At 44.1% G+C, this 27,769-nt stretch overlaps 1 protein-coding gene across 1 annotated transcript in view; it reads right to left on the bottom strand.

The window, feature by feature from the left end:
* The window catches only part of LOC114709615 (DNA-directed RNA polymerase III subunit RPC1), a 42,188-nt gene extending 16,593 nt beyond the window's left edge, over positions 1 to 25,595 (bottom strand). The window contains 17 exon segments of the mRNA XM_028893558.2: positions 1,813 to 1,924; positions 3,486 to 3,658; positions 6,377 to 6,541; positions 7,895 to 8,033; positions 8,181 to 8,308; positions 9,461 to 9,530; positions 12,025 to 12,165; positions 14,563 to 14,704; positions 15,639 to 15,742; positions 18,066 to 18,202; positions 18,318 to 18,480; positions 18,598 to 18,837; positions 21,929 to 22,083; positions 22,327 to 22,498; positions 24,245 to 24,382; positions 24,604 to 24,739; positions 25,423 to 25,595. Coding sequence (XP_028749391.1) covers positions 1,813 to 1,924; positions 3,486 to 3,658; positions 6,377 to 6,541; positions 7,895 to 8,033; positions 8,181 to 8,308; positions 9,461 to 9,530; positions 12,025 to 12,165; positions 14,563 to 14,704; positions 15,639 to 15,742; positions 18,066 to 18,202; positions 18,318 to 18,480; positions 18,598 to 18,837; positions 21,929 to 22,083; positions 22,327 to 22,498; positions 24,245 to 24,382; positions 24,604 to 24,739; positions 25,423 to 25,466 — 2,359 coding nt within the window. The 5' untranslated portion in view covers positions 25,467 to 25,595.
* Between the last annotated feature and the right edge of the window lie 2,174 nt (positions 25,596 to 27,769).

The raw sequence follows: 27,769 nt of genomic DNA, 5'->3' as shown, positions 1-27,769 counted from the left end.
CTTAGTATTTGGAACTTTAAGGCTGGTATTAGAAAACTTTTAGTGGAATATTAAGACTGGTACCAGAACTGTCATTTTGAACTTTTCAGACTTAAGAAATAGAATGGACAGGAGTGATTCAATTACAATAGGACAATTTTGAATTTACTTACGCATATAAACTCTATTAACTGTGATGACTTATGAACTGTTTTGTGTATGCATATATGCTTTATTAACTGTGGTGGTTCACAAATTGTTTTGTGTAAAAATGGTTCTGTTTAGGGGCTGGAGAGATGGCTCAGCAGTTAAGAGCACTGACTGCTCTTCCAGAGGTCATGAGTTCAATTCCCAGCGACCACATGGTATCTTACAACCACCCATAACAAGATCTAATGCCCTCTTCCGGTCTGCAAGGACACATGAAGGCAGAATACTATATACATAGTAAATAAATATTTCTAAAAAAAGTTTCTGTTTAAATGGAGAAGTTTGGGTTTTTTTTCTACACAGGCCCAAGATGCAGCTCAAAAAATTATAAAGAAAAGGGAGGGGGGGGTGTTAATATTCCTCAGTCTATTTAATTTTTTAAAAAAATATTTTGTCTTTTGAATGGATTAATATTAACTTGTGTTAATGTACCCTATGTTTTGTTAGCAAGAAATGCAAAATGTTTTATTAAGAAATCACTTTTGAATATTTGCTAAAGTTTGTAAAAGTGTAAATAGTCCTATTGAGAGTTTGCTTTTGGATGTGTAAGTTTGTAGGAATTATAATTGTGTATAGTAATATTCATGTTAGGATTACATTAATTTGTTGATATTAATGAACCGTGATTTGGTGAAGCTAAGGGAGTGTTTAGGTTTGATGCAGTTGCATCAGGAATTTACTGATTTATTTGCTGCAGTTACATCAAGAGTTCATTGATTTAAAAAGGGCTTTGTGCATCTGAGGCTGCTATAGACATCCTAGACCCATTCAAAAAGGTCATTCTATCTTTATCATCCTCTACTCCTTTACTAGGAGGTCTAGCTGCCATAAGGAGCAGGAGTATTGCTTTAATTATTCCAGCTACTTGCAAGCTCTTAGTGGAAAGCTGATTCAGAGCTGCACAGAGTTAAGATCTGTACTCCCACTTGAGATTTATATTACTAAGAAGGGGGAATTTGTGGAGGCCCAAACTACTCAAAGTCAGAAAATCTGAGCTTGCTTTACCCAGCAGGGCTGCATAAGGGGATGATCTGAACATGGACATGGTTACCAGGTGTTTGGAAGTGTCTACACTTAGCTGTGCAGTGTGCTTTGATCTAGCAAAGGGGTGGTCTTTTGCTCTGCCCCTGCATTGTTATAAAAAGTCCTTTTGAATAAACAGAAAAGGCCGTTGGGTATTGACCCAGGTCCTCTGGAAGCTATTCTGTGTTTTTGTCTTTCTCCTCTTCGCTATCTTTCTATCTAATATTTTCTTATCCCTCTTTACACCTCATGGGAACCCTTGAAAAGGGGGGAGCTGGCCTCCCACATCCTCAGCACCACAAGACAGGGAAAAAGATTGCTACATTGCTGAATCTATTACTAAAATTTCCCAGCTTTCTTTTTAACACTAAATTTGGTCAAAGCACGTTCAAACTCAGGAACCCAGCCATATTACCAACCAGTTTCTCCAAAAGACTTAAACTACCCCACCCAAATCAAACAAAAGGTCAGATTTCCATGATTTAGAGATAGGCACTTCAAGAAATCAAGAGCCTCTATTGTTACAACCACCAAAGACATGTTCTGGAGGCAAGCCCTTGGCAGGGCACACAAACAGCCAACCCTGAGGGCTTAACTCACCTTTGGAGCCGCACAGGGCCATGGTGAGGGGGCTGTTGCTCTTGTCCAGCTCTCGGAGGCAGGCACTACCAGCATGGTCCCTGATCACAGACAGCTCCTTCAGGATCAGGGCCTGGGGGGAGGGGCAGGGGAGGGAAGAAAATACAGTCTGTGAGGAGCTAGCCTCTGGCTCTGCAGATCACAAACCTTTAATCTGACATTTATAGAAAATCGAGAACATTTCATCAGGATGTCAGATTTCTAATCAATGAGGTTTCCTGAACTCAGACAATCAAAAAGTGCAAGCTGCACAAAGGCCTTTCTTCTACAAGGGTCTGGAAGAGAGTGCATAGCAAATTACAACAAAATCCTACATCCAGTCATGTGTACACGTGCCCCTGTAAATGCACAATGCTCATATGAAGGAGAACTGTTTGCTCTGCTTGTACAGTCTGTCTCTACCTGTTCTCATAAAGCATGCTTTCAATCTGCATGAGCAAAGAATGTGACAAGATGACTCCAGGACACCCTGACCTGTGAGCACAGTCACAATTCACAATTTAAGGTGATGAGCCCTCTAGAAATCATGGTCCTATTGAGGCCTTAATTAATTTTCTAGGTAGGTACAGTGAGAAACCTCCTCTTACCTTTCTGTCTAAAACTCAGAAGACTGAAAAGGAGCAGACTTCCAGGGGATTAGTACACTCCTGTGAACCCAGCACTCAGGACTCTGACAGGATTGTGAATTAGCGCCTATAGGTTACTTAGAGAAAGCTTGTCTCAAAAAAAAAAAAAAAACCCTCACAGAAAGAAAGAATTCATCTTCCCATCTCTCTTTTAGTTACTGTATTGCCAAACTTGCCTGACTTGGTTTTGAACCCTCTTTAGCAAACTATTTATATGTTTTGAACAGAAAACAAAACACTGGCTATGAACTCTCCATCTTTCTGCCTCATCCTCCAGGTGGTTGAGATTATAGGTGTGTGCCACCACACCCAGCTGGGAAGACCTGATGCTTCAAGAGCTTATCTTCCACACTCTAGGGAGGGAAAAGTCCAAGACATAGGCTATGGAGAAGGCAGAGGATAGGCAGGTATGGCAACATGTACTTGCAAAGCCCAGGACTTGAGGCTGAGGTCAGAAGACATTGAAATTGTGGCCATCCTGAGCTACAGAGTGAAACTGTCATGAAACAGAAGAAAACAAAGCCAGTGCCCCAACTCCTGGTCCATTTGCTTTTGAACTTCAGGCTCCTAGATTTTGATGTGGCCAGCTCAGCGCTCAGCCAAGTGGTTTCAGACATGAGGAGGCTGTGGGCTGGATGAGACAATCCAACATGAGTATTTCCTAGCCTGTATCTAAGTCATGGTAATAATGATCAATGTACTGAGCTCTGGTGTGGTGTCTGTGGAAGGAGGGAGGGCTGAGGATCTCAGGGACAGTCAGAGCAGCCCTAGTGAAGCACAGCCCCATGCTGTCAAATGAACAGTTTTTATACCATGTTTTTATACCAGAATGTGAATGCTAAAAGAGCAAAGGTCCCACACTGCCAAACAAACAAGAACACATTGCAGGAATGGGACAAAACCGCGTCCCTTCTTGCTTCTCAGCCACCTTCTCTTCATGGCTTTTGGCCCATCCCAAACACACTGTCAGCAGGACAGCTGACCACGCCGATCTGGAGGGCAGCTCACCTCTAGTGTCTCCTCAGCAGTGCAGCCCGGCTGCTGCTGCAGCTTGCCTGTGTTCAGGGCTTCAATATATTCATCGCACTTCTTGTAGCCAGCATTTAGTAGCTCATACTTGGCCTTCAGCAGTCCCTGGCCAGGTGTGACATCACCAATCCCGATGGAGAACCCACGGTTAGCTGAGGAAGAATTGGCAGGCAGAGCAAAAGAGCCATAACCATTAGTGTCAAGCTGTCAGGAAGAGCTCATCCCTGCTGCCTGCCCTCCTCCTCTCAGAAATCACTCTCAAAGAGAAAAGGAGGAAGGCTGGTGTGTAACTCAGTGGAGAGAGAGCGAGAGCACTATGTGAATCTGGGTTTATTTCCCAATAGGAAAAAAAGGCAAATATAAACACCATCTCTGGTAGACTTGGACTAACCTGTGAAGAAGTGGGTGAGTGACTGAGTGTTCAGTCTTAGTTGCACAGGAAAGAAGAGGCCCTTTCAATGTCTTCAGGTAGAGAACCAACAAGTCTGGAGAGGCTTGGAAGTGAGACCACTAGTTTTTACAAAGAGATAAATGTACTGGAGACAAGGAGAATGGGTGGAGATTCTGAGTAAGGAACTGGCTCTGGGCTTGCTTGGAAGGAAGATGGCAGTTCATGTCCTCAGGGAAGACCCAAGGGTTCCGGATTTGAGAATACCAGTCACAGCCGGATAGGATGACAAGAACCATCTGTGCAATATATGATGGGAGCCCTGGGCTCCCAACCTTGGCCAGCTTCCAAGGCTCTATCCCCAGGGTGGGAGACTGAAACTAGAGGAGATGTCTCTGAGGAAATCAAGCCTCCCTAGAGAGAACTGTTATTGACGGGTGAGTGGTGGCCCTGCAGTCAGAAGGCTGGCTCTCAGCCCAAACCAAGGAACCCAGAGGACAACAACCCTGCAGCTCTATTTCCAGTCAGTGATTAGTCTCACACCCCAAGGATGAGTGGATAACCAAGAACAAGATGGATTTTATGCATCTTAGGGCAGTTCTGTTTTTGTTTTTTTAAGATTTTATTTATTTATTTATTTATTTATTATGTATACAGTGTTCCCTGTGTATGCTTGCATGCCAGAAGAGGGCACCAGATCTCATTACAGATGGTTGTGAGCCACCATGTGGTTACTGGGAAATGAACTCAGGACCTCTGATCTCTTAACTTCTCAGCTATCTCTCCTGCCCTTTAGGACAGTTTTTAACATGAAATATAAGACCACAAATACAAAAGGAAAGGAAATGGGAAATTCAGGGAGCAAATATGAAAATACTCAGTAAAACTCCTTCAGAGTAATCAAAGTCAAATCCAGAGACCAGAGTGAGGCAGCTCCAGCCTGGTGTGGCAGTGCACGCCCTTAATCCCAGTGCATGGGAGGCAGAGACAGGCAGATGCTCATGAGCCTGAGGCCAGCCTGGTCTACATACCATTTTCCAGGGCAGTGGGGCTACATAGTAGATCCTGCCTTGAAATTATAAACAAGTAAAACAAAGGAAGCTGGGAATAATCCCAATATAGAGAACAGACAAAGCCCCACCTTATCTGCAAATAATAATCATGGGAAATTTTACCAGAAATCCAAAACTTACCAAGATAACATTTTATATCAACAGAAATGATAAAAGGCAAAAGGAATGACTAAAGACATAGATTAAATAAAAGAAAGGTAAGAAAAGCAGAATTGATCCCGTAACTGGAAATGCAATTAACACAAGTTCCAAACAAAAAGAAATGCAGATAAAATTATCCAAGAAATAATGAGGAAATTTCCAGAAAGAAGGACACTGCTGCAAGTTTATAGGAGCTGACTGAGTGATTAGCACAAGAAATTAAAAAGCCCACACCAGGGCATAGCTGTGAACTTTTGGGAAAATACTAAATATAAGACTCTATGGCCTCCAGGATGGGAAAAAAGGTTCAAAACACTGTGAGATTAGAAATGGCTGCACCCTTTCCATAGTACCCGAGAAGCTACAACAGAATAGAACAATACTGAGGGACTTCTGAGGGAAAATATTCAGTCTAGAATTTTCCATCCAGGCAAAGAGTTAGTCAAAATGAGAAGAATCAAAATTTTGGTTGGCAAGATGGTTCAGTGGATAAAAGTGCTCGCCACCAAGCCTGACTACCAGAGTCTGATCCCTAAGACTCACCTCCAGACTTATGCTGTGTCACTAGTGTACCCATACTCTCTCTCTCTCTCTCTCTCTCTCTCTCTCTCTCTCTCTCTCTCTCTCTTTCTCTCTCTCTCACACACACACACACACCAATAGCAATAAAACTCAATTTTAGGAAACATGTAGAAATCACTTGATTTATGCCACCCTCAAAGTATGAACAAGCAAAGTATGTAAGCACAGAGGGGCAATACTGAATCATCTGCTTAGGATAATTAAGGGCAGCCCAGAGGCTACAGAGCTTCCCTGGGTACTTGGGAAGCATCTCACAAAGAGCTTTTTTTTTTTTTTTTTTTTTTGGTTTTTCGAGACAGGGTTTCTCTGTGTAGCTTTGTGCCTTTCCTGGATCTCACTCGCTCTATAGACCAGACTGGCCTCGAATTCACAGAGATCCGCCTACCTCTGCCTCCTGAGTGCTGGGATTAAAGGTGTGTGCCACCACTGCCCAGCGAGCTTTTTATGCAATACACCCATTCGCAGACAATAGGAAGGTACCACAGATTCTGATTAGAAAAAATGAAAATCAAATTCCAAGCAACCAACTTGTCAGTACTGAGTCAAGTCACTGATAAATGCACAAATGGCTCAGCATACTTTATCCTGTGTGGGAATGAAAAAGTGAAATAACACACTGTCAGAAGACACTAAGATTTTGCCTACTGCAGCATTAACATGAAACAGGAAGCTGCTGAGATACTCACATAGGTAGACAGGAGCCAGCCTGGCAAGCCGAGACATGGCATCGGCAGCCTCATTCTGCCCCCAGTCTCGTAGCAAGATGTAGAAGATGTTGTTCTTGGATCCCGACCCCAGAGTTCCTTTGTCCATGCTGCCACTCATCAGCTCACTGTTCTGGATCGTAACATCTGGAAGGGTAATACTGACAATGCATTTAAATGAACAATTATCTGGTTGTGAAAAATGAAAATTCCAAGTACACCCAAAGAATTTCTCCTTAAAACTTTGTTTTCTGTTAAGGCAACAACGATGAGGAAAACCAGCGCCCTTCTCAATGCTAGAACTCAGTAGTTCTGACCTTCTGAGATTCATGGCTAGTCCTAAGGCCCTGATAGCCAGTGATCTGGGGAGACCTAAGGAGCTTTGTGCTAGACAGTAGCCACTGGATGCTGGCTGTGACCTCACTCGGGCACTGTTTTAAAGAGACTCAGATGACTCGTATAATCCTCTTTCCATTATAGTCTACTGCATCTTCATGTTAGCAAGACTTTTTCTCTCTGACCAAGTAAAATCGGTTAGAAGAAACAGTTAGTCTTGGGGTGGGGTGTAGCTCTGTGACAGCATTACTCATGAAGGCCCGAGTTCAATCCTCACCACCAACGTAGCATCAAGCACAACTGAAGTCCCAACACTTCTGAAGGTGAGGCAGAGGGATGGCTGTTAGTTCCAGGCTAGCCTGGGCTACAGTGTGCAACTTTATCTCCATTAAAAAACAACGTAACTATTAGTTGTGTTGTTAGACAATGAACATACTGTCTAAAAGGCATTTATAAAAATAATGATAATAGGGGCTGGAGAGATAGCTCAGAGGTTAAGAGCACCAACTGTTCTTCCAGAGGTCCTGAGTTCAATTCCCAACACCCACATGGTGGCTCACAACCATCTGTAATGAGATCTGGCTCCCTCTTCTGTGTACATAATAAATAAATAAATCTAAAAAAAAATAAAAAAAAATAAAAAAAAAATAATGATAATAAATTATAAACCTTAAGCCGGGCAGCAGTAGTGCACGCCTTTAATCCCAGCACTGGGGAGGCAGGGGCAGGTGGATCTCTATGAGTTCAAGGGCAGCCTGGTCTACAGAGAGAGTTCCAGGGCAGGCTCCAAAACTACATAGAGAAACCCTGTCTCAAAAAAAACAAATAAATAAATAAATAAACAAACCTTAAACAACCTTTGATGCCCACCTGCCCCCTCTCCCCTAGAAAAAAGACAAATTGCATTAACTGACAAAACCATTAAAAAGGGCCATTCTGAGCACTGCAGCTCTGTCCAAATGATCTCTGCCATCTAGAGACTGACAATGAGACAGAGCGCAGCTACACTTTCCTGTGGAAAACTTCCCTCCTAGCCCTTGTAGGAACAGTGAAGTTGCTCTTAGCCAGTGAAGCTCACTCTAGGCCACCTGCTTGCTCCTCCCACCCCGTCCGTCCCTTTCACTCACAGGACTCCTTCCTTCCCCGTCCCATCCCTTCACTCACAGGAGTCATTGACACAGAGGTCTTCCCCCTTGCCACAGTACTGCTTGCCCTTGGTCCGGAGGTTGGCCCTCACTGGATTGTCATCGCTGGGTCTGAGGATGACACTGAAGATCTGCTTTCCAGTCCACAGGGTGACAGGCTGGAGGAAAGGAGGCAGCAGATGAGGGCTGGGCTGGTCTCAACATGGTCCACTTCAGTAAAGTAAGAGGGTGCAGTGACTGCCTGCGAGCCCAGAACCAGCACGGTCCCTCTATTCCACCAGCCATCCACGTGGACCCCAACACACCTTTAGTATTGTAGGGGGTGGGAGGCGCACTTTAATTTTCTCATCCTTGCCAACAAGTATTGAAGCAATGATTTGGCAAGCCTTGGCTCGATCAAAGAAAGTGTCCTTCAGGGTGAGAAGGTAGGCACCTGATGTAAAAAATCAGTACAAAAAATGTGAATTTAACAAGAAGTTATAGACTTTCAACACTGTACACAAACTCCTTTGTTACAAATAAATACTTATGCTTCTTAAAAAAAAAAAAAAGCACAAAATGAAAAGACCACATAGGGGAATGCACACATTTTCAACCTTCAAGTCAAGTCAGACAGTTCCAAGTAGAATAAAAACAGAGATGCTGACTGTGCCCCCAACTCGACACAGTAAGTCAAGTGGCTTTGTTCATCCACTGCCTCATTTCAGGGCTGTGGCAGAGTCTAGGCCAGATACTAGGCCTAGAAAACCCCTAGTTTCAGGAAGATCAGCCTTGGCTCAGGGCCAGCCCAGATGAAGCCCTACTGAATGCCCCCTACATGCTCTGCCTACAGGAAGCCCTACCAAACTGCCCCCCCCAACTTAGCCTGTATGAAGGCCCACTGAATTCCCTGACTCAGCCTACATGAGGCCCCTGTACCCGCACTCAGACTAATGAAACCCCTGTACCCGCACTCAGACTAATGAAACCCCTGTACCCCCACTCAGACTACATGAAGCCCCTGTACCCCCACTCAGACTACATGAAGTCCCTGTTCCCCCCACACAGACTACATGAAGCCCCTGTTCCCCCACTCAGACTACATGAAGCCCCTGTTCCCCCACACAGACTACATGAAGCCCCTGTCCCCCCCACAGACTACATGAAGTCCCTGTCCCCCCACACAGACTACATGAAGCACCCCGTACACCCTGTACTCAGACTCATGAAGCACCCACTCTACCACCGTTCCCCCCTCAGCCTCCATCACAAAAGAAACAACAAACACCTGCCAAGTCTGTGGAGCTCAGTGAGCACACACAGAATCAAATGAAGAAACAACCAGTAAAAATACCTCCAGCAAGCTCAAGGGTCAACGGCAAACCTAAATACAGGACAGGGCATGGTGGTGCACACCTGTAACCCTGGCACCTGGGAGTGCAGGGCAGGATTCTGAGTGCCAGGCCAGACCAGCTGAGCCACCCAGGGGCACCCTGTGTCAAACTAAAAGTAGGAAGACTCCTAAGTACAGATAAGCAAGCATTCAGGCCATCGTCTGAATCACTGTGCCTGGGAAGCCAAAGCCTCCTTTCTAGGTAACACTCACCTGTTAGGAAGTCCTGAATGGCAGCAATGAGTGGCTCCCTGTTTCTCAGGATCACAAGGTTTGCTTTGGTCTGAAAGAGAAACAAGCACAAGTCAGCCCCTCTGGCTGGACAGTGCAGCCTGAAGGTCTGCATCACATGACTGTAGGCATCACATGACTGCTGAGCTGAGAGGTCTCCACCCCAGCATTCTTACTATCTTGCAGTTGCCTTATTGATCAAGGGAAAAGAAAAGTCCCCAGTAGGGGCTCACTCTGTAGCCCAGGTGGCCTAGAACTCACTATGTAGCCTAGCTCCCTGGAACTCAGAGTGATTCTCCTGCCTCAACTTCTTGAGCGCAGTGTTAACAAGTGTGTAGACAAGCCCAGCTAAGAACATTCCCTTCTGTGAGAGCTGTATCTCTGAAATCAACCAAGTCCATGTTTCTCCACAATGACAGAACTGAGTAACTTCTCTTGTTAAGTTCTAACAACAGTTGAGAGCAAGCAGAAGTTCCTTGTCAGAGCGGAAATCTTCTAATGTTCATGAGAGGCTGTGAAGGTGCTCCTGTGAGTCTGTGGGTTTTCTGGGCCTCCTTACCATGTCCAAGGTCCTGTCAGGCAAAGACCTTTTACTTCCCATTTGTGAGCCCTCACAGGGTAATGACGCTACATCTGGAGTGGCCACGACACACTCAGCTAGGTTTAGGGACCCTCTCAGAGGGAAGATGGCAGGTGGCCTCACATTAGTAGGGACATGGGGTAGGGTTTCATGATTTTGTAAATCTGTGTTCTCTGGGCCCACATCCATGCTGGGCCCTACAGACCTTACTGAGAACTGCTGCTGTCAAAATGTCTCCAGTGAAACTCAAAAGATGTGTTCAGATGGAACAAGGGACCATTCCACCCCAAGTGTTCAAGCCTGTAGTTTATGGTTGTTATTTTAATCAATAAGATCTTATATCAAAATAGCAGTGGTATGGCTCCTGACAGGCAGAGTTTAACTGACTGAATCCAAATGGTGGCTTTTATTCCTGATAACATTTTAATATTATTTCTAATTACAAAAACAGCATGTGCTTTTGGCTTAAAAAAAAAAAAAACTACAAATACAGACAATCCAAAACCCCACAACTAACCCATGGACTAAGGCCTCAGTCAATAAAAGGCTAACATAATACATCCGTGATAGAGGCCGTGGCTAAGTGTGGTGTCTCATGTCTGTTATCCTAGTGCTAGGAGTAGATGCAGGAGGATCACAGAGAGTTCTAGGCTATCCTAGGCTACAGAGCAAGCCCATCTCAACCAGGAACTGAGAAGGCTGGGAGTGTGGTTTAGTTGTCAAGAGTAACTGGATTTTATTTACTCATTTACTTTTAGTGGGGCTGGGAATGAAGTAAGGGTTATAGCCACACTCTGTCCCTACAAGTGGTTTTTGTGGGTAGCAATAGTGAATACTTACAACCATATATGGGTGAGCTTATAATGTAGAAATGTAGGCCAGAGGGAAAAATACTCTAGCCAGATATAGTATAACGTGTATACTCTTGACCACTAGGGAGACTGAGGCAGGAGAATCACTTGAGCTCATGAGTTCAAGGCCAACATGGGCAACACACCCAGGTCTCAATTAAAATCCACAAGTCCAAAGCTGTACTTGTCAACAGTCAGGGATTACTAGTATGGAGCCCTACACTGTAGACATCCAACAGTGCCATGTGGAGCAGGATGTAGGAGCAGTGTGGATGGAACAAAAGGTAGGGACCAACTCCTAAGAGCAGCATGAACTCCCCCAGCATAGAACTTCTGCAGCCACAGCAGTCTCAAAAATAATTAGTCTAGTGCCCTTTAAGAGGCCAAAGTGGCACATAATACACTTTGGGAAAGTTTTCATTTACAATATACTGGGCAATCCACTTAGTAAGGCTCTTCTCCCACAATACCCATACTGGCACTGGTGCACAATTTTTTTTTCTTTTTTTTGAGACAGAATCATGTGGTCCATGCTGGCTTTGAAATCATAATGTTCTTGTCTCTGCCTCCAGTGGGCTGGGGCTCACTTTGCAGCTCAGGTTCTTAATTGCTGGGATTACAGGCATGCAATGTACCACCATTCAGGCTATTTAGTTTAGTTTATTATTTTGTTGGGCTGGGTGTTTGTTTGTTTTGAGACAGAGTAGCCTCTCTGTGTAGCCTTGGGTCTCCTGGAATTCATTCTTTAGGCCTGGCTGGCCTCAAATACAGAGATCCACCTGCCTCTGCCTCCAGAGTGCTGGGATTAAAGGCATGTGCCATCACCTCCCAGCTAGTTCATAGCTGTTATACATGGATATATTTTCTCCCAAGAATCAAAAGTATAGATTAGAAAATGTCATCCCACCCTAAAAAGCACTTGTGACTAACTCACTTTTAGCTACTATATTCAAGACTGTTCAAAGGCTCAAAGGGAACCAATGAGAAAATGAGACAGAAGAGCCCAAGCCTTGTAGCATGTGTGAGAACAGGAAGGCCCGGCTTCTCTGGCATTGGTACCTGCACAGCTCTTCCATGTGGGCCCTTTTCATAGGCAATAATACCCCAGTACCTACCCCCATGAGAACAAGGGCCTCTGCTTTGGCCTCCTCTGTCTGGGGAAGATGAAGGTTCATTTCATCCCTATCGAAGTCTGCGTTGTAGGGGGTGCAGACACATTCATTAAATCTGAAGGTCCGGTGGGGCTTGACCCTGGCCTGTAGAACACCAAAACAAAATATGAGCACCCAAAAGCTTCCTTGTTTCAAGCCATGAGGAAAAAAACAAACATTGCCTAGAAAACTAGGCACTTTAAGGAAGTAAACTTCTATTTCTTCTGTTGTGGTTAACACAAATCACTGGTAGATTTAGTCAAGCAAGCCAAATTTAACACACTATGAGGCCACACCGGGACAATGTGTACAGTCCACACTCCTCAAGTATTAATAAAGTTTCCTACTGAGTCTATAACAGGGGAAGCCACAAGTCGGGAATCCTAAGCCTATCAAGTAAGGAACTCGGAAGTCAGTGAGTCTCAACTCCCCAGACTGATAATGAAGGGAAAAGAACCAGCCGTGTGTACTGTCTTTCCTTTGTGAACTGTTCTTCAAGGTGAGCCACTGCCCTAACAGCAGAGGAAATACTTTCATTAAAAGAAGTATGGATGGGACTGGAGAGATGGTTCAGTGATTAAGAGTACTGATTGCTCTTCCAGAAGACCTGGGTTCAAATCCCAGCACCCACATGGCAGCTCACACCTATCTGTAACTCCAGTTTCAGGGGAACCATAGCAAAACATCAATGCACATAATTTTTAAATAATTTTTAAAAAAAGAAGCCTGGATAATGAATGAGAACAGAAAGAAATTAGAAATTGGGGATCCCTGTATACCCTCAAGTATTTCAATCTTCTAAGCATCAGCAAGTATGGGGTGGCCAGATCACATGAACATTCCTAAACAAGCCAAGAGCAATAACCAGCACCATCTATGCATCAGCCCTGCAAATAGCTGAGGCTGAATCTGGTGAGCCTTTAGGCGCATTTCAAGTTCACAGGGATGAAAAGCAGTAGCAGCAGTGAAGCCACGTCTGCAGGGGCCCACAGCCCTCAGCGTTCTCCCAAGTCATGCTGCCCCTAAGCCTGTGGCACTCAACACTCTGCAAGAGACCCACTGTGCAAGTCTCTTCAGCATTTTAGGGGCTAAGTTTCCTTTCAAATTTTTTGTTTTTTCAAGTCAAGGTTTCTCTGTTTAACAGTCCTAGCTGTCCTGGAACTTACACCATAGACCAGGCTGACCTCAAACTCACAGAAATCCACCTGCCTCTGCCTCCCAAGTGCTGGAATCAAAGGCATGCACCACCACCACCTAGCTTTAGTTGCTAAATTAACAGGTAAAAGTAAACCAAATCAATTTTTTGTCTATTTTATATAAAGCTGTGTACACAACACACATATTTTTCTTTGCCAAATGAAACCATTCCAGGATTTTCATATCAACTCTCAATTAGATCTGTGCCACAGTACTGTTGTGTATGAACCTTATACCTCACATCTTAAAAACACTGAAGGGAGGGCTGGTGATGGTTCTGAGGTTCGAAGTACTTGCTACTCCAGAGCACTTCCAGTTTGCTTCTCAACACCCATTTTAGGCCTCTCACAACTGCCTACAATCCCAGTCCAGGGGATCCCATGACCTCTTCTGGACTTCCTGCACACATGTGGCATACATCAGACACACCCACCCACACATATGTATATATAAAATGAAGGTGAAATAAAGTCAAAATCCAAGTTTTACTCCTGACAACCTGACTTTTATCTCTGGGAGGCACCTGGAAGAAGAAGAGAATCAATTTCTGCAACTTGTTCTCTAACTGCACATGCGCATCATGGCATAAATGCAAACACACACTAAATTGAAAGGTTTAAACAAGTTTTATTGCCGGGCAGTGGTGGCATATGCCTTTAATCCCAGTACTCAGGAGGCAGAGGCAGGAGGGGTTAGTAAACTGCAAAAGCTCTGGGTTTGGCATCCCAGGTTTTGGCACCAATGTTAGTAAACCTCGCCCTCTAGGGCTGAACTGTCTCCAGTTCAGCCATCACTGCTGTGCTAAACAGCTTCAGGCGTCCGGGACACCTTCAGGGCAGAGCTCTTGTCCTAAGTAGCTCTGAGGTGTCCGGGATACCTCGCCCTCTAGGGTTGAACTGTCTCCTCACAGTTTCAGCCATCAATTTACTAACATTTGGTGCCGAAACCTGGGACACCAAACCCAGAGCTTTTGCAGTTTGCTAACAGGAGGCTCTCAATGAGTTTGAGGCCAGCATGGTCTACAAAGCCAGTTCCAGGACACTCAGGACTGTTACACAGAGAAATCTTGTATTGAAAACAACAACAACAACAAAAAAATAAAACCCAAACAAACAAAACAACCTTCCCCCTCCCCCCCCCCAAAAAAAACAAGTCTTATTTAAACAGAAAGAGAAATAGAAAGTTCAAAGTTACAAAACTTTGAGAGTTCCAGCAATTTTAACTTCACTTGTTCAGAATTCAGCTCTGAGTAGACCCTGTAAGTTCCCACTCAGCAGGAACTAAGAGCAGCAAACTCACACTCACCAGATGGGCCATGATGCTCAGTTTGTGTAGTGAGGGCTGCCGGTTGAATAACACCACATCTCCATCTATCAGGTGTCTCTCTACGATGTCGCCGAACTTGAGCTCCTGAGCCATCTTTTCCCGGTTTCCATACTTCAGGAACCTGAGAGTGCAGGATACACACATACATATGGTCTCTGAACCAAGTTCTCTCGACACATTTCTCCCACTCACAATGAAACTGATGTCTATAACACTTAAACTAATCTAAGACGCTACAAACTTACTGACTTATTTGAGACAAGATCTCCCTATGTAGCTCAGGCTGACCTGGAATCTATGAGCCTCCTGCATTAGCCTTCCAAGTGCTGGGACAACAGACATGTGCCTCCATACATGGCTCCATTTTCTTTTCTTTTTTTGAGATAGGGTTTCTTTGTACAGCCCTGGCTGTCCTGGAACTCACTCTGTAGACCAGGCTGGCCTTGAGCTCACAGAGATCCACCTGCCTCTGCCTCCTGAGGGCTGGGATTAAAGGTGTGGGCCACCAGCACCCAGCAAGACCCTATTTTTAGTAAGAGGGTGCTGGGAATTGGAGGTACAGTTCAGCAGTACACAAGGTGTTTGATTAGCATCCTGAAAGCCCTGGATTCAGTCTCCAGATCCAGGAGAGATGGATGTTAAAATATGAAAGTATTTTGTTTTATAATCATAGAAATACAGTAATATTCATTCTTCTATGGGATCCTTAAAACCCTCATGACATAAGCCACTGGTGGTCATCTCACCTGGCTGTGCAAGCCAAACTTGGTGAAATGAGCACCAATGAGAGATCCTCAAGAGCCCAGTGACATAGAAAACAAGCCGTTTGTATCTCAAGCGAGTCTGTGTATCTAGGTCTAATAATGTCACATGTAAGAGAACAATACTTCATGCATATGCAGTGATCAGAGACAATGACAGACACAGGACTACTCAATTTAAACATCTACATTCTACACGCCAAAATGCCCGTCAGTGTACCTAGAATGCATTCCATGGTTCTGGTTAACAGTACTCTCAGGCAGGTTAATCCCACACAACTGGGAAAGCATTACCTTTTCATCTGCATGTGTCTCTGCTGGATGAAATTGGCTCCTGGGTGAACATCAGGGCCATTTCGAACCAATTTCCTCAAAAAATTGATGTTTGCTTTGTTCACCTACAGGACCGTGATAAAAACACAGTGAGACAGTCTTTCCTTTCTCTAAGTTAGCCGACAGTACTCAGTTGTTCACTGTATAGGTTCTAAGAGTAGAGAGCTACCACAGGGCAGCTGTGGCCCCCAGTGGTGACTAAAGTTGCAAGAACAGCAAACTGGCAGACAAAGCCTTGATCTAAAGAGGCTTGGCTAAGTCTTTCTTGGTCTTTAGTCTCCCCATGTGTACTGTACTATACAGTACTGTGAATGCAATGTGTGGCAACTTCATCTGCCAATTTTCACCAGGCTCTAAGGCTCAAAAGATATGGCAGCAGTAACATGAGCTGTTGTCTGCTCCAGCCAGGCTCTGTAACTTCTTGGTCAATTGTTTAATGGGAAAGAATTCTTCATTCAAATGAGGACACTTGGAACAGGTTTATGACAAGCATTGATAATTCAGACTGTCTATAAACCTCAGGCATGCAGCTAATCAGCAAGCTTTTATTACCAGGCCCTCTGGTGGTCTAAGTCTCCATATGGAGGTAAGGGTGGGGGACACTGTATCCACCATCTTATACTCAGAGTATGAACTGAATGCAGACTGCTGCAGGCTTTCTGGGTGAAGAGAAACAGCTTTCAAATGATCAGACTCTTTGACTCAATCATTTCACAGTTTAAAAACTAACAACCATACCGAGAAAAATAACTAGGAAGAAGAACTGATTATTTTTATTATTTTGACAATTTTGTGATCAGAAGTTTCTGGATGGCTAGACTACAAAATGTACAAACAAATGGGAAGCATTGCCTATTTTTTATACCACTGTTTAAGAAAATGTTTTCACTGAAATACTGTAGAATGTGAGGATTAAACTAACAAAGGTGTTGAAAGTGTTGTCAGTAGCGGAAAAAAGCTGTGGCATAGAAAGTGGAATGGATGCATTCATAAACACCAAGCATGATACAAGGGTCACTCCAAAGACAACACCCCAAAACTGTCACTCATCTCAAATGCTCCCATCACCAAAATGTGCCAACCAGAATGGCTAGGTGACACTGACTGAACTGATCATGGATTGAGTGCGTTTGGTGTTTGGGGAAAGCCTGAGGTAGACGGACATGCCCTTTTGTTTTAAAACACTGCTGAATGGGCTTAGGATGAGGTCAGCTGGCCTCCCAGCTATGAGGCCCCAGTTTCATCTCTAGCACTGGGGAAAAAAAAAATTAAAATTCATAAAACAAACAGCTGATTCTTTTGCAGATATAAAATGCTTTCTTTTTTCATCTGCAGCTCTCTCTAACTGACAGTGATATGGTAGAGCTGGTGAGATGGCTCATTGGTTTGGTAAAAGCACTTGCCAGCAGGTTTGAGGACCTAAGCTCCATCACTGGAACTCACTGTGGGAAGAAGTGACTCCTGAAATCTGTCCTTTGACCTCCACATGCACACTTATGTAAATGTGCACTCACACTGATGCATGTGTGCACACACATACACTAAAAATATAAACAGAATACAAACACAGTAACTTAAGTACTTTATCCACCACCCCTTTAAAAACTTAAAAAGCTGAGACTGGCATAGTGGCACAGGCCTTTAATCCCAGCACTTGGGAGGCAGAGGCAGGCAGAGCTCTGTCAGTTCAAGGCCACCATGGTCTACATAGTAATTTCCAGGACAGACAGCTACATAGTGAAACCCTCTTTCAAAAAAAAAACCAAACCAAAACCAAAACCACTTAAAAAAAAAAAAAAAAAAAAAAAAAAAAAAAGGAAGGAAGGAAGGAAGGAAGGAAGGAAGAAAAGTCTATTATTGAATATAGCAATTTTACAAGAATTGTCTCCTTAGAGTCAGTGAGATCCCATGGTGTGTGGAGCAGGGTGTAGGTCAGTGATCCAGTGTTTACATGCCTGGCACACGTGGTCCCAGGCTGGATCTCCACCTCTGGAACAAACAAACAAATGAAAACCCAACAACCACCAGCTATAACTATGACTGCACCAGTGTAGATGTTACAGAGGTTGTGTGTTTAACAAAGTGGAATGAGTTGGAGAGATGGCTCAGCAGTTAAGAGCATTGGCTGATCTTCTGGAGGTCCTGAGTTCAATTCCCAGGAACCACAGTAAGGCTCACAACTGTCTATAATGGGATCCGATGCCCCCTTCTGGCATGCAGATGTATATGCAGACAGAGGACTATTTTTAAAACCATAAAAACAGTGGAATGAGATATTTTCACAAAGCTGTGTGGGTTTCTGGGGACTTGCCTCTATATGTAGCATGAACTATCAAAATGGAAACACTGGATTGGAAACAAAGAACTGGGCAGCTGAATGGTATTTACCTTCTCAGGAAAAGTTAGAATTTTGGCCACATGAACTGGCACAGCTACTTCATCAATCCGGAGGTTGGGGTCAGGTGAGATGACTGTTCGGCCAGAAAAATCCACCCTCTTCCCTGACAGATTACCTCTAAATCGTCCTAAATAAATAAAAAACAACATAGATCCCATTACATGCTCGGGCTGTTTCTGGGGATCTGAACAGACATATACTCCCTCAGTAGGTAACAATGGTAGATCTTGTCAGGAACCTACCCTGCTTCCTCTTCAGGCGCTGGACAAAGCCTCGAGTCCACTTCTTGGGGGCCATGTTGAGGGAGATGCCAGAGAGCTCACTGTTGATGTAGAGGGCACACTGCAGCTGCAGGAAATCCCAGTCCTCCATGATCATCTGCGTCTTGGCTCCTGAGATCCGGTGCTATGAGTACAGAAAGATCAGAAACAAACCTGCTCTCTGAGTTTTCTTGCATTCTAGTGGGCTAACATCTCTAGATGCATGTGGTGCAGAATGCACAAGTTAACGGGAAACACTGACCTTTTTAATAACATCATTTAGGAAAATGATCTCTGTCAGTTTCATTGTCAGGTCATCTTCATTGGTTCCAGACTTCAAATCACTCACGACAGAGGGTCTGATACACAAGGGAGGCACCAAAAGTCGGGTGAGAATCAAATCAGAGGGCTTTCCAGCTTCTGGGTTCATCAGAAGTAAAAGGACATCTTCAGCGGGGATGCGCTTAAACAAATTCAGAACAACTAAGGGATTCAAGTTCTCCTATAGGAAGAAGGAAGGAGATAGTAGGTTAGTTTCCTCAGGGTTGGTAAAGTTATCCTTCCCTATGTTTGCGTTTCTTGAAGACAGTATCCCATGCAGCCTCAAACTTGCTATGTGGTGGAGACTTGCCTAGGGCTAGCTAGCCAGCAAGCCCTAGGGTTCTTCCCATCTCCACTTCCCCAGGGCTGGGATTATAAGCATATACCACCACAAGGGCTCCCTGACTTCATGTGGATTCTGGATAGTCAACTGAAATCCTTTTGCAAGCATCTAACCACTGATTTTGTTTTCTTTTTATTATAATAAAAAGAATATTATATATATAAAAATATAAAAAAAATATTATAATCAATTTTTTCTTAATAAGTTTATATTACCTTTGAATTAAGTTGATTAGTGTAAGTGTTATGTTGTGGAGGAGGGGAAGGGCTCACAACACTCCACCCTAGCTAAGGAGCCATTGCTAGTTTATGGCTTTTAGGGAGGGGAGAACCAGTTCTCTTTAAGGGTGTGGCTCCTGGTGGGTTAACCGTGTTGGGAAGAGATAGGCAGTGGATCTGAGGGGATTTAGAGGGTAGAGTAGGGTATGAACATGATGAAAATATACTGTATGTATGTATGAAACTCTTAAAGAATTAGCAAATATATTATATTTAAAATGTTAAGCTATGAATCACTAACTTACTAAGAACTCTGCACATTACTAGAGATCTAAAAATCCTAAGAATAGAGCCAGGTGTGGTGTTACACATCTTTAGTCTCTACTTTTCGAGGCAGAGGCAGGCCAGCCTGGTCTACATAGTAAGCTCCAGGACAGCCAGGACTACATAGAGCAATGGTTCTCAATATTCTTGATGCTGTGACCCTTTAATACTGTTCCTCATGTTGTGGTGACAACCCAACCATTAAATTATTTTTTGGGGACTTCATGACTGTAATTATGCTATTGTTATGAATTGTAATGTAAAATCTGTGTTTTTTGAGGTCTCAGGTGACCTCTGTGAAAGGGTTGTTCGACCCCTGGGGGGTCAAGACCCACAGCTTGAGAACCACTAACATAGAAAGACCCTGTCTCAAAATCAAATGCACAAAAAATGGTCATTATGCACCTTGTTTTCTACTTACTAAATTTTCTGAGGATTTTATTAACTGAATCTTACGTTTCAATAATGAAATGTTAGAAACATCTCCCTACCATCAGAGAAAATAGGGTAGGAAATCTTGAAGAGCATTGAGAAATGGTAGGAAGAGAACAGAGGCCAGACCGCAGTTGAGGATCTGTCAGAGCTGGACAGGGCACTGGCATGCCAGGAAACTGAAAGGCCAGAGGACTGCAAAGTCTAGAAACCACTTACTAGCAAGAGCAGTTCTCCCAGAGTGACACAACAGCCTGCCCAGGGGCACTGGGAAGAGGAGGCTGCAACTCGCTCTACCGAAGGATGCAGACCAGGACCGCAGGTGAGAGAACACAGCGAGCAGGCAGGACACAGAGATGCACAGGCATGACTGCTGACCACCAGCCAGGGACTCGTCACCAGCCTCGGGACTTGAACTGTGTGTGACATGAGTGTGAGTGCTCACTCATCTTCTGGGGACAGACTATAACTTCTGTCCAATTTCTTCTGAAGGACCTGTACTGCAGTGCTGCCCACAAAGGCATGGACAGGCATAGAATGGGCTGGACTAAGCAGCTCCACCCACGACCTGGGTATGGCAGCAGAAGCCGTAATGCCAGGACTCAGGAGACTGAGGAGTTAGGGGAATAGAAGATCCTGGGCTACGCACCTGGACCCTGTCTATTCCCCCACGCCCACGAGGAAAGAAAACCACTAAAGGGAAGTACAAGCAAACAAATGGAGTTACACCCAGACTCAGAAGGACAAACATGGTATGTACTCACTCTTAAGTGGATACTAGCTATAAAGCAAAGGACAATCAGACTGCAACCCACAGATCCAGAGAGGCTACCTAGCAGGGGGGACCCTAGGATGACTGTGGCTTATAAGTTTTGGTTTTACCCAAACACTGGGCAAGCTTTACTGAAACATTTCACTATTAGAACAAGAATTTATACTGTATCAAGCTGATGAAAGAAAATACTGGCTGTACTTTCAGGAGAGGAGGCTAAAATCTTTTTTAGAATATGGACTAGCCTATAGAAAAATGTCTGCTGTAAATCAAACAGTGAAGGGGAAGATGAATACAAATCTCACTTACATAACTTAAGTAAAACACAGCTCTCAGAACAGACGAAGATAGGTTTCTTCTGTATCCCAGAATCTAATCAATACTTACACATATAATTCATCTATCATTTGGCTTAACAGGGCTTATTGGGAAATGTTATCATTTATACTATTTTCTACAGAGAAAATATTTTACTGTTTAAAATAACCCTGGACTTTTACATTATAACCTGTTTTTATGTTCAGGCTATCTGTGTATTATTTCTTCTGCAGTTGTACATAAAATGTTTTTACATTTAAAAGAAAGGACAAATACTATAGAATTGGATTACATGAAATATATAGACTATACAAATTCATAGAGACAGAAAGATAAGACATTATCTCAAGATAAAGAAAAAAGGAATATAGAGCAATGATTTCCTAAGTACAGAATCTCTTGTTTTGTGTGATGGAAAAAACCCACAAATGGACAGTAGTATCAGACATAATATCATGAATGTAATAAATCAATGCAATTAATGAATATCATAAATGTAATTATTGAATGAATACTGTGAATATAATCAATGAATACCACAAATGTAATTAATATCACAGTGTAATTAATGAATATCATGAGTGTAATTTAAAAAATTAATTAATTTAAATAAATAAATAAATAAATAAATACAGCAAGCAAGCCCAGAAAAAAAAAATGGAGTTACAAGGCCAATTCCAATAAACTTAGCGCCAGACACACACCTGCCACAGTTCCATGAAGTACTATGGGGAGCTGACAACATCACTGGGGATGGAGCGTGGAGGAGGGAAAGGATGTGTACAAGTGCATGTGTATGCACATGTGTGCCCTGCATGATGTTTGAGAGGTGCAGGCAAAGGGAAGGCATGTGTTTTCAGCTCACCTGAGCCCTTCCCAGCAGTGGCTCAACCTCTTTGTTATGTTCAATGGCTGTCTCAAAGGACTGCAGGAAATTTGATACAACGGGATCCACGACTTTTTTGTTGGTCTTGTATTTTTCATGAATTATCTTCAGCAAACCACATTTCTTTACAGTACCTACAAGAGTGAATTCATTTACCAAGGATTGAAAAAGTCAGGTCTCAGCTATGTTGGCTAAAGGGTACAGTCTAATGAAACTGCTTCAGCAATCAAAAGAGAAAGAAACATTTTCTAGGAACACGCCAGCTGCTGCACCCATAAGCCTAGTTCACAGGGAAAAGGCTGATTCTAAAACATCCTACAGAACCAATCCATGAAACAAGGAGGGGGCAGAAGGGCTGCCGCTGAGCACCCCCTCACCGTTAAAGGCGCCACAGTAGTGACAAGTGCTCTTCTTCCGGCACTTATCTGAGATCCTCTTCTTCAGGCCCCGCTTCTGCAGGTAGGTCAGGCCAGGCCTCTTCAGGAAATCCAGAAACTGCTGCTTCTCCTCATGGGACAGTAGAATGTGGCAGCAGGTTTTGCAGATCATCTTTTAAAGGTTAAGCAGAATGGAAACCAAGGTAAGAGACAAAAAAATTCCTCCCTTTTAAAACTGCCACTTCTGACTGGGCGGTGGTGGCAGCACTCAGGAGGCAGAGGCAGGCGGATCTCTGTGAGTTCAAGGCCAGCCTGGTCTACAGAGTGAGTTCCAGGACAGCTTCACACAGAAATCCTGTCATGAAAAAAAATCAAGCAAACAAACAAAACAAAAAGCCACTCTGGAGCTACCAAAATGGATTACTGGGAAAGGTGCTTTGCTGCTAAGCTGGATCATCTGAGCCCAATCCCTGGGAACCACAAGTTAGGAGAAAACTGACCCCCACTGAATGCCCACATATACATAAATACACACAAAATAAATAAATGTAATAATACTGCTGTCACCTCTTTGTTGTGTACACAGAGTGAATTATCATGAATCAAGACCTGCACATAGAGCCAGCCCGTGTTTTCAGAATGTTGGCGGTACTCAAGGCCAGATTGGCAAGATTTTGTTGCTATCTTTTTCTTGTGCTTTCTATATTATTTCAACTAATTATTTTTGGGCAGTGCTGGGGAATTGAACCTAGGGCCTTATACATGCTAAGCAGGTGTTTATCAATGAACTATATCCACAGCCCTTCGTTTTGGGCACAGGGTCTTGTTATTTAGTTCAGGCTGACCTTGAACTCACGTGTCTCCTGCTGGCTTCAGATTTTCAATTTCCCTGCTTCTGCCTCTCTAGCTCTGTGAGTACAGGTGCACATCACCAGTACAGAGTTTTAACAATTGGAATCTGGATTTGAGCTTTATACAGTCCTAGGTGGCCTTGGACCTGGGAATTCTCCATTTCTGCTTGAGTGCTACGATTAGTGTGTGTTAAGCCTAGCTCAACATTATTTGCAACGAATAAACTACTGCTTTCGTTTGTTTGTTTTTTTTTTTTCTTTTAACATTTACTTATTCTAGTGTGATAGTGTGTGTGTGTGTGTCTGCACAGATGCTATAGCTTGTGTGTGTGTGGAGGGAGAGGGCAGAAGGAGTCAGTTCTCTTCTGGACACCATGGGACCTGGCCATTGAAGTCAGGTGTCAGACTTGGCATCAAGTACCTTTCCCCACCAAGCCATCTCCTCTGTCAGCTCTTACTTCTCAAGGGAAATAAAACATCACAGAATCTGTAAGGAATTTAACATAATGCAAGATTGTGACTGTGGTCGTTTGAATGTAATTGGCACCCCTAATTTCATCGGGTGTGGCACTATTAGGAGGTGTGGCTTTGTTGGAGTGGGTTTGACCTTGTTGGAGGAAGTGTGTCACTGTGGGGACGGGCTTTGAGGTTATGCTCAGGATTCCGCCCAGTGTCTCAGTCAACTTCCTGTTGTCTGCAAACTAAGATGTAGCCAGCACCATGTCTGCCTGCACACCACCATGCTCCCTGCCATGATGATAATGTACTGAACCTCTGAAACTCTAAGAAAGCCTCCACAATGAAATGTTTTCATTTATAACGTTTTCTTTATAAGAGTTGGCTTGGTCATGGTGTCTCTTCAAAGCAATAGAAACCCTAAGGCAATGATACCATGTATTTAGTATAAAAACTTCCTCCAGCTACACAGAGAAACTGTCTCAGAAAAATAAAAATTAAGAACAAAAACAAACAAAAAACCTCCCCTGGACACACCCCTCCTCACTCACAGTGCCTGGGTTCACTCCAGTGCCCCTGACTAAGCACTGTTGAATGTCTCCCCTGCTCACCTGTAGGATGCCAATGACTGCTCTGAAGTACCCCACGTGAAAGCACGGCAGCTCCAGATCGATGTACCCATAGTGGCCTAGACAGTCTGCCAAGTTTTTCCCACAGGTTTCACAAGGGCGGTCCTTTTCGCTTGTGCCCTTTCGAGGAAAGTATACCCAACCATTAGTGGAAAGCACAAGAAAGGGGCCCAGTCCTCACACCTCACAAACAGATGGGCGCACAGGCAAAGGCTAGAGTTCCTAATTCAGACTCAGACATGCAGGGGAAGGGGGGGAGAGAAGCCCTGGTTCCCTCCCCTATGGCAAGCCACCTGATTCAGAGGGTCAACTGTCGGATACTGAGTGGGACAGAACCTTACCATCCTATGGTCGAGCACTCCATACAACAAAGGGGCATGGTTGTTGTCTTGACTGTAGAGGTTCTTACTGACAACCTGGATATGTGCCTGCTGGCGCATCTCCTCAGGGGACTTCATTCCAAAACAGATATGGCTTCTGCAATGGAAACAAAGAGGGAGAAAAGGTACATCAAAGCCCATGGGCTACAGAGGAATCCAGTTAAGGCGCAAAGCTATATAGAGAAACCCTGTCTCGAAAAACCATAATAAATGAATATGAATCTACCTTAAAATAAAATAAAACAAAACGCCGGGCATGGTGGCGCATGCCTTTAATCCCAGCACTGGGGGGCAGAGGCAGGTAGATCTCTGTGAGTTCGAGGCCAGCCTGGTCTACAGAGTGAGTTCCAGGGTAGGCTCCAAAGCTACACAGAGAAACGCTGTCTCAGGGGAAAACAAAACAAAACAAAAAACCCGAAAACCCATAAAGAGGGTCTACCGTTTAATAACTAGGCTCTGAAGCTGAAGGCCCAGAACAGCACCTAGCCGCTGTGAACCCACTTTCTAGTTGACAACCTCGGGTCAGCACACACTGTCTCCTCGTGCCAGGGAAAAGTTCCTGAGAGGAGTCACCGCGGGGCTTCGGGAGGTGGCATCTTGGCTCAGGACGCACGTTCTGACACTGCTCGGTCCATTCCACTTTCTCTGCTGCAGTTCAGGGACCCGGTAAGATCTGAAATCCCATCCTGGAACTTCTTTCTTCCCTCTCTTCACAACTGTCCCTCACCTGGAACCCTCTGGGACCCGGGACCTCAGCCTCCACCCCCAGCCGTGTCTTACATTTTCTTAGCTACATCCGTCTCCCGGAACTGCTCCTTCACCATGGTGCCGGCTGCTGGGCGCCCTTCTCGGGGTTCCGACTACAGAAACCACTGTCACTGCAGCTTCCCGGGAGCTTCTGGATTTAGAGCTCAGAAAACAGCAGCTGTCCCTCGGCCACCGTAGAGCACCGCCCCACGTGCCGCTTCCTCTTCCGCCGCGGGAGTCTGTCAAGAGAAGCTTTGCACAAGATGTTTTGCGACCTCCCGCTACACCCCCACCTAGCGGCTCCTGTGTAAAATGCACCTAGGCCGCGTTAGTCCAAAAAAAAAAAATCCCCTTTCTGATGGGTTTCTCAAAACGTCAGAGAAGTACTGTGCTTTCTTTATTTCAAGGCAAAAAGAAGGAGGAGGAGGAGGAGGAGGAGGAGGAGGAGGAGGAGGAGGAGGAGGAGGAGGAGGAGGAGGAGGAGGAGGAGGAGGAGGAGGAGAAGAAGAAGAAGAAGAAGAAGAAAAGATTTTGTGAATGAAGAACATCTAATTGTTGGAGACATTGGAAGCCAAAATTCCCCCACCAAAGGAACAGAAGAGTACCATGTGGGCAATCAAAAGAAGAAATAAGTAGCTGAAGACAAAGCTGCACACACAAGCCTCCAGTCTATAAAGTTATTTGAGAGGAAATTGTAATTCATACAAGTGCAAACTAGGACGTGTGTGTGTGTGTGTGTGTGTGTGTGTGTGTGTGTGTGTGTGTGTATTTTGTTTCCTGAGAAAGGATCTCATTATATACTCCCCAGGTGATCTTGAACTTACAATCTTTCTGCCGTCATATTCTCAGTGCTCAGATAACATGTCTGGCATATATACATATATATGTATGTATATATGTATATATATATGATTCATTTTTAATTATGTGTTTTGTAATTAGGTGCAGCAGGAAACTGCAGAATCCCACCAGTCTCCACAGAGAGAAATAACAGTATATTAAAAACTGCCTGGCTACCGTAGAGGCCAGTACCCAGCTGCCAAAGTTTGTTAGGTTTAATAGGGTTATATGACTGGGGTGGGTTAGCTATGGGGCAGAGGAGACTGACAGATGCCATCAGGAGCCTTCAGCCAGCTGTTAAGAGCTTCTGAGAAATGCTTTAAGTTTTTGTTTCTAGCAAAACCAAGCTCAGGTGGGACCCAGACCATCACCCTAAAATATTGCCATCTGCGCTGCCATTTTGGGACCTAATGTGTATGTGTATGTGCAGGCAGATGCCAGAGGTATAGTCTGATTTCCTTGTGCACACTAGCCCCTGGGGATTCCCCTTGAAATAATGCAGGATTACACTCCTTTTTACATACTGCTTCACTTTACGCAAAGCATAACTCTTGGATCAGGAAACATTATAAGCTATTTTTGTGTAAGGACAAAGATTTGAAAAAAAAAATGACAATATTTTTAAGATAGGTTCTCTCTGTGTAACCCTAGTCAGTGTGTTGGTACTTGCTTTGTAGCCTAGAGTGGCCTCAAGTTCTTGGCTACTCTTGTTCAACTTTGAGATCATAGGTGTGTGCCACCACACTGGGCTCAAATAGATGACTTCATCATATCCCCTCCACCCCACCCCCACACACCTAGTGCTGGGAACTGAATCAGAGCCTTTGCATACTGGACAAAGTTCTACCACTGAGCGAATATACATCTTTGGTTCTTGTAGAATTTTGGTTGGAGCCAGGTTACAGCCGGGCTGGTCTGCAAGTTGCTATGCAGCCCAGGGCAGATTTCAAACTTTGATCCTCTTGTCTGACAATGCCGGGCAAAGCACATTTTTAGAGACACACAGTCTTATAACCAAATCATAGCAATCCCAATCCCCTCCCAATCCAATATATTGGTACATGTGGTGCCACATTTGGGAGGTGCCAACAGGAGGATCAGAAATTCAGAGTATTCTTAGTAATACAATGAATTCTTCCAGGCCTTGATGGCCTTCACCACAAGGCCATGTTTCAAAGAATCCAAAACAACATACGTGAAAAATCTTAGGAAAAAATAAGCAACAACGTGCCGAGTTGCATGAAAGACCAAGTTAAGGTTTCTGCTGTTTCCCTTGGTGTAAAACGGAGATGCTGACTGAAAGGTCTTCTTTAATAGTCTTCAAGATGAACTCATCTAGAGGTAATCTTTATTTATTTATTTTTTTTTTTTGAGTCAGAGTCTCACTACGTAGCCCCGACTGACGTAAAATTATCTATGTAGACCGGTGCTGGCCTTGAACTCAGAGATCTGTCTGCCTCAGCCTCTCATGCCCGGCTTGATGGAAGCAATTTAAACCAAGTGCCACTGAGAAGAATTTAAACAAACAACATTAAAAGTG

The sequence above is a fragment of the Peromyscus leucopus genome, unplaced genomic scaffold, assembly GCF_004664715.2.
Source record: "Peromyscus leucopus breed LL Stock unplaced genomic scaffold, UCI_PerLeu_2.1 scaffold_793, whole genome shotgun sequence".
NCBI lineage: Eukaryota > Metazoa > Chordata > Mammalia > Rodentia > Cricetidae > Peromyscus > Peromyscus leucopus.
The sequence above is the reverse complement of the archived record's forward strand: the minus strand, read 5'-3'. Positions and strand labels throughout refer to the sequence as shown.